The 10,900-nt window shown below is 52.5% G+C and overlaps 1 protein-coding gene across 5 annotated transcripts; it reads right to left on the bottom strand.

Moving 5' to 3' along the window:
* Positions 1–325: 325 nt before the first annotated feature.
* LOC102511875 (zinc finger protein 764-like) lies at positions 326–9,323 on the bottom strand. Of its 5 annotated transcripts, none has more exons than XM_032460453.1 (4): positions 8,896–9,323; positions 5,104–6,013; positions 4,835–4,948; positions 326–4,022 (listed from the first exon to the last, which is right to left on the bottom strand). In XM_032460453.1, the coding sequence occupies exons 2-4, from the start codon at positions 5,300–5,302 to the stop codon at positions 3,106–3,108; spliced, it is 1,230 nt and encodes a 409-aa protein (XP_032316344.1). In that variant the 5' UTR covers positions 5,303–6,013; positions 8,896–9,323; the 3' UTR covers positions 326–3,105. The 5 variants fall into 5 exon arrangements, with proteins under 5 accessions (XP_032316344.1, XP_032316347.1, XP_032316349.1 ...); XM_032460456.1 differs by having other exon boundaries at positions 8,944–9,323; XM_032460458.1 differs by having other exon boundaries at positions 326–4,019; positions 8,896–9,320.
* Between the last annotated feature and the right edge of the window lie 1,577 nt (positions 9,324–10,900).

Here is a 10,900-nt window from a genome sequence, read left to right as displayed (position 1 = left end):
ATATTCAAGAAGATTTGAGGTACCCAGGAAGAGACCAGCTATGACACAGGCCCCTTTAGGAAGAACAAAGGAAAGGGGAATCTTTGTGTATAGTGAGGTCATCAGCTGGCCTGACACGCTTGGAACACGCCCTGAGACCAACCCCTACTCTTGCAAAGCAAAGGGTAGCTAGAAAATAACATTCTTTTTGTTGTTGTTGTTGTTGAGAGCAGTGGTTCTCTCAGACTTTAGCAGGCATAAGATTACAACCCTGGTGAATCTGATTCAATAGGTGAGGGACAGGGCCCAGGGAGATAGCTGCATTTTGAAGAGATACTGCACGTGATTCTGTGACAGAAAGGCCTTACATGGAAAAACACTGGCCTAGAGCAGGTTTTATCTTCTGAGTCATAAACATCTTTGCACATCCTGTTCCTAGAAAGATACACATGAACAAATATTCCAAAAAAATTTACGGGTTTTTGGAGCTCAAATCAATACTTATCCTTTACATAGCTTGGACAAACTAGGGATGGGCCACATGGTTACAGCCTTGACCTCTCACTCTGGCCATGTAGACAGGGTTCATGTTTTCACTGGTGTAGACAAGTGTTTCTCCTAATACACCAGGGAAGCCGTAGGGAAAGCACCTTTCTGGCTTAAATTGCTTCAGGATCTGAGCCTCAGAGACCTGTGATAGTGGAGAGAAAAGTGAGCCCCACCTTTGGGGCCCTTCCACTCCCATCCATGCCAAGGAGTGAGGAGGTAATAAGGGGCTTATGCTGAGGCTTAAGCGTTCATGACACTCAAAAATTAAGTGGTGGAAAGTTGGGTCAGCAGGGCAGGAAGCAGAGGAGTTGGGTCAGGTTTGGGGGCCCTAAGTAAGCTTTGCAAACTTCAAAGCACTCAGAGAAAGTAGCAATTATACCTTTAATTGGCAAGCTCAGGGCAGGGTCCTGATCTGGCTTTGAGTTTGAGCTGAGAACTGGTATTGCAGGCTGCCTTCCCCAGGCAGTGCTGAGGGGCAGGGGAAGGATGGGTTGTACACTGGCTTCTCTAGGGGATTAAGAACTGGTTCAAAGGTAGCCACTTCCAAGGTGCTTCTCCACAGCCCCATGTCCCCCTTGGGACAGGTGGCACGTGAGCCAATCCTCCCAGTGAAGTTTAGGCTGAGAGGTCTTGATAGGGTTAGATTTGAAGATTAGATTGGAATCAAGTCAGTTCATCTCTTTACCTGAACAGTGTCTCTTCCTCAAATTTTCTACCTTTTCCTTTACAAGCTTCTCCAGGTTGATAAATCTGATTTCTTCCTAAGGCCAGACACAGGGCTGAGTTGTCAAAAGGCAAGTGCACACAGGCCACCAAGGACTCAAGCCCTTGTTACTCCTCCTTGAGGCGAAGCATCACCCCAATCAGAGGCAGGAAAGGGTCTGCCCATGGTTGGCTGTTTCCATCACCTGGACAAAGCTGGACTCTGACCACAAAGGAATTAGTGGTAGATGGATAATGGAGTCACAGGGTGATGGGAGAGGATTCTGTGTAGAGCTTGGGAATATAGATGAGTGCAGTTCCCTCTGGCTACTAACCCCAAGTGTTCCTGGCCTGGTCCCCTTTGTGATGGAGGTACCTAAAGAGAGGGAAGATGCAAGCTTTGCTTTGTTGGCCCTGGAGCTCTCATCTCAGGCTGGTTTCTCCCTGGCCTTCGTCTGCTCTGTGGCTGTTTGGTCACTCATCTTGTATCTGGGCTTCACTGACATTGGGCTGCTCTGTCCCTAGTCCAGGTCAATGCCTGTGGGTCATCACAGGGAGTGGGCAGATCCCTCCAGAACCCTGGTGGAGACACTGGCAAGGAATTCAGGAGTGGTCTGGTAAAGACAGCAGGAAACCAGGAACCCTAGAGTTGCCCTCTGTGTGTGACCTTGGACAGGTTGATTAGCCTTCCCCAGTCTCAGTGTCCCCAACTGCAAAAGGATGGAAAAGCTAAGATCTCTTCCAATTCAAAAATGTGATGAGGCCCTCCTGGCTGGGCCTAGAGTGGCAAAGCCTGAACCACTGAGCTCTCCCTGGGAGGCCCAAGGATTAGAGGGCACTCTCAGGCCCTTCCCCTTCAAAACAGGAACTGCAGGTCAGCTCTGGCATGCGAGACACTACTCTGTTTGGGGCAGAAGTTTCAGTCCTGACTGCCTCTTCCTGATGGATTCTCCTCTCCAAGCAAGATCCTTCCTTCTGTAGGCAGCTATGAGGGTGAAATGAGTTGATGGACAAGACAGTACTTTATAAACCACAAAATGCAATACAAGCCGAGGTCTAACATAAAGCCTGCTTTTCCTTCTCTCCTGCCACCCTTTCACATGTATGCTGTCTCCATGAATCCCTGATTCAGAAACAGTGGAATGAGGTAGACTACAGTTTGTAAACTCAAATGACTACAGGAGCCCAACAGGTCATGTAGATGAGCAGAAAATGCCAGAAGGAGAGGGCCTGCTTTGCCAGAGATGTGGCCAAGCCATGACAAATGCCAGCTAATACTGGTAAGAGGTGATAAATGACAGGCGTGATGAACTGGAGAACCTGGGCTCCATCCAAAGGGACAACTGCCCTTCAGCTCTCATCCATTGTGGTTCTGTGAGAGGCCAGAAACCTAGCTTTATGTGTGAAATATCCTGACTTTTAAATCTTAAACAATAATTTGTCACATTGTTAAACACTAGCTGGGCCAGAAAAATATTTTAAAAGTCTGTCATGGGCCGGGTTCATTACATGGCCACCAGTTTCTAAATTCTGCAGTAAAGTCAAGGGGTAAAACAAAACTCTCCACCTCAGTCCTCTTATGTCTAAGCTGAGAAACAGCCTTTTCTTCTCCACAGTGGAAATCTAGTGAGGGTTTTTACATCAGCCCTAACTCAACAAAGGGGCTTCTGGAGTCTGGGACAGAAGGGAATAAGGTATCAGCAGATCAAGCTGGTGAGGGCCTAAGATGAGATGGTCCTCAGGCCCCAGGTCCAGCTCTTGCTGGGAATTCTGTGCCCTTCCTGGAGCTGTCACAGAGTTTTGGGCCCCTGAGGCCACCTTGGGCCTCAGGCAATATCTTGATCTTCACCCTTTGACTCCTCACCTTTGAGGCCATCACCCACACTCCTGGAATATCTCTGGGTAGTGCCGGAAGCCCACGGGTGGGTCCAGGTCCCCTCGGCCAGAGGCCAAGGGTATAGGCAATCCACTGGCACCTCGGCCCCTGCGTGCGCCCGCACCAGGCCGATGGACCCACTGGTGCTTGGCCATAGCTGACTTCTGGCCGAAGCACCTGCCACACTGGGGACAGGGGTAGGGGCGTTCGCCACTGTGGGTGCGCCGGTGGGCTGCCATCTCAGAGCTCTGTCGGAAGCAGCGCCCGCAGTCTGGGCACGGGTAGGGCTTCTCGCCCGTGTGGGTGCGCACGTGGCGCCGAAGGTCGGAGGCATGGGCAAAGGCGCGGCCACAGTCCGGGCAGGGGAAGGGGGTCTCGCCGCTGTGGACCCGCTGGTGCTGGTAGAGGGCAGAGCTCTGGCTGAAGCAGCGGCCGCAGTCAACACAGCGGTAGGGCTTCTCGCCCGTGTGGACGCGAAGGTGGGTGGTGAGGGCGGAGCGCTGGGTGAAGGCCCGGCCACAGTCCGGGCAGCGATGCGGCCGCTCCCCGCGGTGGATGGCCCGGTGCTTGCTCAGAGAGGAGGCCTGGCTGAAGCCCTTGCCACAGTCAGGGCAGCAGAAGGGCTTCTCACCCGTGTGGGTGTACAGGTGCTCGACAAGGGTGGAGCGCCAGGCGAAACTCTTCCCGCACATGTAGCAACCGTGACGCTGGTCTGCCCTAGGGACCGGGGGATGGACACAGAGTGGCGGGCGACCCCGGCGAGGCACCTTAGATGGCTGCTCGCAACCATAAGAAAACCCAGCAGAAAGGGGTTTGAGAGTCGTCAGCCCAGGAGGCTGAGTGTCCACAAAAAGGCTCTTCCCCAGTGCCTCAGTCCCTTCTCTCTGTCCTCTCTCTTTCTTGTTTCTGGAACCTGCTGGGAGTTAAGAAGAGAGCTCAGACCCCGGCTTATCCTGATCCTTGATTCCCACATCCCATATGGTGACAGAGAAGTCTCTTAGATACAGCCACCTTCTGGACCCACTGCTGCCTCTCAGACTCAGCTTGGTATAGGCAGAAAGCTAGGAGTGACTCCTTTCCCTCAGCTGCAGAAGACAAAGAAACACTGCAGAGACAGAAGGAAGGAACAGGGGAACAGTACACTCTACCTTAGGGCTGGGGAAATGGGGGTTGGGGGATGACAATTTAGCTGGATCATGGCAAATGAGTGGACGGTAAGGATGCACCAGACAGCAGGAACAGCACAAACAGAGGCATGAAGGTGGCTGGCATTGACAAGTTCAGAAGGGCTGGGCAACGTGCAACAGGTGGACAGGATGGACTAGAGGAAGAAAACAGCGCAAGCCAAGAGAGAGGAGGCTGCTATAAAAATATAACAAGAAAGTAAACTAAAACACAGGAGGTGACAGAGAACCTAGAGGGCAGGCAGGGGTCAGTGATGTGGAGCTCAACAGAGCTTAGAAACCAACAAGATGTGAGGGGCTCAGAATCAGAGGAGCTGGGAGTGGAAAGGCAGGTATGCCAGGGTCCGCACCCCAGCAGGGCCTGGGTAACACTCATAGCCCCTTTTAGGCTGAATCCAGAAGAAGGCAGGGACCAGGTATTAATAACCTTAGCTGGGAAAGCAATTCAGGGAGGAAACTGATGTGCAGGTAAGGAGTTGGCAGAGGGCAGGCAGCAGGATGGGTCAGGCCCAGAGGAAGTTCCCCGAAGCACCCAGTACTTCACCTGTGTCTGCTTCTGTAAGACACTCTCCCACCTCCGGGTCCCGGGCATCTGGTCCCCATAGTTCCGCCTCTTTCTCCACCCAGGAGATGAGGGCTGGCTTGGTACCTCGGAAGCCTGGAGAAGAAGAATGCAAAGCTCATGCTGCAGGGGAGGCTGCCGCATAGGGTCCTGACTTACCCAGCCTGGGGCCTCCCACTCCACGTGCAGGACCCAGAGGCTGGGCAGGGTAGGCCGGGGATGTGGGCGCAGGCGAGCAGGTGGGGCCTCACCGAGCGCGCCCAGGTGGCCGTAGGTCTCCCGCATCACGTCCCGGTACAGGGCCCTCTGCGCGGGCTGCAGACACCCCCACTCCTCCAGAGAGAAGTACACGGCCACGTCCGCGAACCTCACGGGCTCAGGTGTCCCCCGCTGGCGTCCGGCCCCGTTAGGTTCCCGCGCCGGGAGCGGGGCCGGGGGCGGCACCATCATAAGTGCCACCCCGGAGGTGAGCCAGAGCCACCCCTACCAGCCCGGGTCCGCGGAACCTCCGCGATCCAGAACGCTCCCCGGCCGGGCCCAAGGGTCAGGGCGCCGTCGTGAGGCCGGGAGAGCAGGAACAGACCCTCGAGGGCTCACGAGGGTGACAGGACACTAAGAGCGGGTGGCCGAAATTGCACCGAGAACCAGAACTGGAAGGTGCCTTCCTAAGAGATGGCGGCAACGCGGCTCCACGAACTTTGCTCCCGCGCCATCGTGCCCAGATGACGCCACCCCAGGGTCTCCAGGTGGCTTTGTCTTCGAGCCCTCAGTCAACATGGCCGCGGCGGCTACAGGCGCCCGAGAAGGCGCTGCCACCGGCCCGGGGGCGGCGTTCCCTAGAGCGCGGCGCCCGTCCCGGGGGCGCGGCAACTGGGCTTCCCTGCCGGGTCCCCGCGCCCGTCGCCCGGGGAGGCGCAGCCACGGCCCCGCCCAGGCATGGAGCAAAGACCTCCAGCTCTGCCGCTGTGAATTCAGACGTTCATTTTCGTCGCCGGACCGTTTATAATTGGGCTTCGGCCCGTCCCTAGGTGACAGCAGGCTTTGCCCAATGTTGAGAGTTTAAAAAAAAAAAAATGGAGCGGGTAAAAGAATCTTCTCTATTGGAAACTAGGTCGAGCCTGAAATTCTAGGAGCTTTTGCTTCAGGAGATCGCAGAGGCAGCTGGAGGAGAGTAGGGAAAGGCCTGAGAAAAGTAAAAACGACCCTCTTTCTGCAAACTTACCCTCCCGCTACAAGCCCTACAGGATGCCTCCCAAGCATCTGTTTACCTGTAGCTCAAATCTGGCTCCTGAGCTCCTGATCACAGGGCCATCTGCCACCTTGCCCCTGTATAGATGTCCCACAAGCACCTCTGAGTGGCTCAAACTGAACGCATCCCTTTCTTCCCCTCAACCGCTCCTCCTGGAGTCTTTATCTCAGCAAATGGCACTAACTCTCTCCATCATTTCTACCTTCAAACCCTCTGTCTCACAGGACATATTTATTGACTGCCTACCCTGTGTTCCCCACATGCCTTCATACATAAGTCCCCTGCCCTAAGAAGGCTTGATATTTTTCCTTTGCCCAGCTAAATCAGTCACAGCATTTCACACTTCATGGAAGTGCACTTCATCTCTTCAGCAGGTCTGGGGTCTAGTCTGGAGCTTTTGTCTGTTTTCCTCTTTCCACAAGCCTCCCTGAGGCCTCCTCCTAACACCTTGTATCTGGTGGAAGCTTCTCCCCAGGGGAGCTCAACAAGTAAAGAGCTGATCACAGCAGAAAGAGGGGAGGGAAGACAAAAACTTGGGAAGGGTGAGGAGAAGGTAAGGACACAGAGTTGCCCCAAAGCTTGACCCCAGCCCTCGTTCTGCTAGCCTCTTAGGCCCCTGAAGGACACAAGAAAATTTCCATTAAGAGTGATTTTTTTTGACACCACATTGTAAAATGATTATAAATCAATAAAAAAAAATTTTTTTAAAAAGAGTGATGGCTTTTTGTCACCTGTCAGTGTCCATCCCCCATGATGGTGCCTCTCACACACAGGCCTGGAAGAATTCTGGGTAGTGCTAAAAGCTCACAGGAGAGTCTGGAACCTCCTGGGGAAGAAGCCAGGGCAGAGTCTGCACCCCTGGGTCAGCCCCTGAGGGCCATGGTAGCAGGCTGGTGGGTCTACTGGTGGCCTCTGGTTGAAGCACCTCCCACTGTAAGGACAGTAGCAGGAATGCTTGTCTGTGTGAGTCAGCAAGTAGCATGAGAGGTACTGCACTGGCTGCAAGTAAAGGGTCCCTCCCCAGAGTGCACTAGGCCAAGGTGAAGGTAAAGGTAAACCATGACTGCACTCAGGCTGGAGATGAGGGTACTGCATGAGTGCCAGGTGCTGAGGCTGGGCGCAGACTGAGGGCCTGGGAATGTCCTGGCAACAGGAAATGTTAGCCACAGACTCAAAGACCAGGTCAGTGTCTCTGATCCCAGGGACTCATGACAACTCCCAAACAGACTCCTTCTGCTTCCAAATGTATCATCTTCCCAAGGGGTTGTTGGGAAACATAGCAGATTCAAAACTTGCCTTTTTTCCTGTTAACTCGCCAAGGCCTATTCATGTTCACTATGGCAGACAAATTTAGATGGGTACCCAACCCCTGGAAGCCCCCTTCTGGACTGTGTTGGCCAATTGAAGGGCTCAAAAGTCAAGGACATTCCCACCCACTCCAGGGCCAACCAGAGGAGATACTCTCAACCAAAGGAGCAGCTGTTACAGTGACCAGGGAACCTGGAAGAGAGAAAGGTGAACTGCTTTCATCCTAAACTTGAATTTGCACATTGCTACTGACCTAGACTTTGGATGATTCATACAGTGTGACCTGATCATGGGACTACTTGGATGCCTCAGAGCCAATTAAGTGAGAAAGAGAAGGTCAAGATTCCAATCTCTAGTGGGTGCCATAAATTCAGGTTGGCAGAAATTAGTAACACCAGCAGTAAAGAACACATAGATGGTGTTGCTTGCTCAGCAAATGTTTTCCCTTCCAGCTGGAACTGGGACGTTGCTTCCACTTATGGCTTTCTCTCAAGTTTCCTCCTGCTGGGGATCCTGAACATCTGTACCCTACAGCTGCGTCTCCTGCTCCACCCATTTGATGAGGGCTGGTTTGGGGTCTGGCAGTCCTGGGAAAGAACTCTAATCACTCAAAAAAACATTTCTTAAAACTTCCTTTGTATTCATTTAATGAAAATGTACTGGGCACCTCTGATGTGCCAGGCATTGTTCTAGATGTTCTGGGTATGGAGACACTGGTGAACCAAGATAAGGTTCATGCTCTAAGTTTACACTAAGAGAGAGAGATACCAGGTAGGAGCTCTGCTGGCACAGGTGTGGAAAGTCCCTTTGGGCAGACTGTGCTCAGGAATAGAGAGATGGACACAGAACTGCAATTCAGAGACTTCCAGCACGGAGCATAGGAGCTCCGGAAGGAATTTCTTGAAGATGGCATTTCAAAAGGGCATTGAAGGATGTTAGATCTGGAGATCAGTATATAACAGAGCAGAACAGAAAGAACAAAGGCTCATTAAGCTAGAAGCAAGCCCAAAGAGCAAAGATTCTACTTAGCTGGAGCCAATGAGATGCTACTGTCCTTACAGTGGGAGGTGCTTGCCTGTAGAGAAAGATCTGGTCATAATTGGAGGTTAGTGTGCCACGGGCCTTGAAGGCCTGTACGGGTTCTGAACTTTTTGCAGGAAGTCCCGGGTAGCCAATGGAGGAATCTGCCCAGGGAAGCTCAGTTATGAATTTCAGTTAGGCTGATACGGCGAGCATCCAGGGAAAGAGAGCCATCCTGGGGCAGGAGTGGGGACAAATCAGGGACCTGGCTCCGCTGATCCCACCCACCTCCTTCCCTTTTAAGAGATTCAAGACGCTGGCCCTCACCGAGCGGGCTCAGGTGGAGATATGTCACCGCAAACAACCCCCCACCCCGACTCCTCGGGGAAGAAACACATGGCCACATTCACCTCCCCGACCCCTCAGCCTTTTTCCCTGCTCCTTCCCGCCAGGCCTACACCCGTACCTCCGCTGGGAGCCCAGAGCGGGGGCGGAATTATGGGCCCAACCCTACCCCTCCAGGGAGGGACGGTGGGGCTTCTGCCTCCGCTGCAGGGTGGTGGTGGGTTTCGGCCGGCCTAGGGGACCGGAAGTAGCTTCGGATGGGACCGCTCTAGGACGACAGGAAACGGCCCGTTACGTCCTCGGTGGTCCCAGGACGGAGACATGAAGGCGTCCTCAGAAAAGATGGTGGCTCTCTGTCTTCCTTCTGTTTTAGAGGAAGGCATTTAACAGCTTCAGTGTCAGCCTGGTGTTGATGACCTGGTTCATTCACCCCTCGAGTTGTCTTCTCTTCCTGTTCTGCCATTGACCTTGCCAGCTCCTCTTGCCCACAGTTAAGATGGCCGCAGCCGCTTTGGCATCCGCGCTCAGGTCGGGCGGGTGAAAGGTGAGGCTTGGGTGCGGGTGCGCGGGCGGCGGCGAGGGGTCCAGGAGAGGGGAATCCAGGGCCAGGATCCAGGTGCCCGCGGCCAAACTTCCTCTTCCCAATATCCGCGGCCCACACAGTGATTTGGTCGTTAAAAAAACTTTTTTTTTGCCAGAAGGATTTATTTGTTTGTTTGTTTGTTTTCATTTACAAGGTACAGAAAACTATTCAGTGAATGTTCTCCCCACCTTCACCATTCCTCTTACAGTTTCTTAAATATCCCTACAGTAATAGTCCATCTGCCTGTGCCCTACAGAGAGAGTCTGTTTTGTCTTATCTATCTATGGTATTTCCACACGTTTACTAGCTCTTACTGAGGACACTGGGCTGAATGTCTCTTCAGGGCCTTTAAGTTCAGTCATTTTACATAAGAAGAAACAAGCCCAGTTACTACCCAAGGTTAGGCAGCGACTCCGGCTCCTAACTCGAGCCCTTCCGCTGCCTCCTCCAGGCCTATTCCAGAAACGTAACATGAACACTTCGAATTTACTGACCCTCGCTGACATTGTGAAAGCGAACTGGATTCTCAATTTATGAAGTCATGATTGTAGTATTAAAAGTTAGATGAGTTACTGCATGTCAGGAGTCTTGTTTTAATGCTCCATGTGTATGTGCCTTTGATTCCAAGCTCTCCTAACAGAACAGTGGCCAACTCTGCAAGAGCTGCAGTTGGTTCTGCGATGTGACTAAGACATTGATAATATTAGCTTACCTTGATCGATCACTTTCTATATGCCAGACTCTTCTAAGTGCTTTTGCTTGTTAACTCACTTAACGCTTACAACGCTTCAGAGCTCAGTACCCTTCTGGATCAGGTAGCTGAGGCACTGACCTCGTTCCAGACCACACAGCTAGTTTGGGGGAAAGCCAGGATTCAAACTCAGGCAGTCTGACTCCACAACCCATGCCGCGAGGTCTCAAATTATTGAAGGCACAATCTCAGCAACCAGAAACAGGTGGGATTTTAGGCCAGGTTATAAGATGCAGTTGTAATGTGGAGTAGTGCAAGAGGCTGGGACCTCGGAAGTCAGAAAAGCTGCTTCTGGTCACCTATGCAATTCCATACCATCGTATTAAATGTAAAAAGAAAAAATTAAAATGAGGCACTGTCAGTATTGAAAAGTAAATAAGAGGGTTATGTTTAGGGGTCAAGTCATAGGAAAAAATATGTCATTCAGGTATTTGGGAGGTATGTGAAATTGTCCTGCAGGAGGGTGACAGGCTTCACAAAAGGTACCCTGTAGCAGCTCCCACAGGTGGTCGTCTCTTGCTCAGGCCCATGCCGATGTAAGCCTGGGGTCTCCTAGCTGGTCTCTGGGCATCCAGTCCTTTGCCTTTCCCCTCCATCCAGAGCTGCAGCCTGGTGTTGTGAAAAGAGCATCAACTGAGAAATCAGAAGGTTTAGGTTCCAGGCCTACCTCTGCCACCAGCTCACCTGTGTGGTCTAAGTAAGACCCTTCCCCTCTCTGGGCCTCAGCCTTTCTGAGTGTATTCTATGGAACAGTATCCCATAAGATGGGAGCACGTGCTCTTCCCTAGGCCC

Source organism: Camelus ferus, chromosome 18 (genome assembly GCF_009834535.1).
Source record: "Camelus ferus isolate YT-003-E chromosome 18, BCGSAC_Cfer_1.0, whole genome shotgun sequence".
In the NCBI taxonomy this organism is placed as follows: Eukaryota; Metazoa; Chordata; class Mammalia; order Artiodactyla; family Camelidae; genus Camelus; species Camelus ferus.
Note: the sequence above shows the minus strand (reverse complement) of the source record. Positions and strands in the feature narration are given on the sequence as shown.

Excerpts from the sequence above, each read along its gene's own strand:
- LOC102511875 (XM_032460453.1), bottom strand. The coding sequence starts at position 5,302 with ATGATGGTGCCGCCCCCGGCCCCGCTCCCGGCGCGGGAACCTAACGGG. Across the intron at positions 4,949-5,103 it reads CGGCCACCTGGGCGCGCTCG|GCTTCCGAGGTACCAAGCCA; the intron begins GTGAGGCCCCAC and ends CTTCTTCTCCAG. Across the intron at positions 4,023-4,834 it reads TCTTACAGAAGCAGACACAG|CAGGTTCCAGAAACAAGAAA; the intron begins GTGAAGTACTGG and ends CTTAACTCCCAG.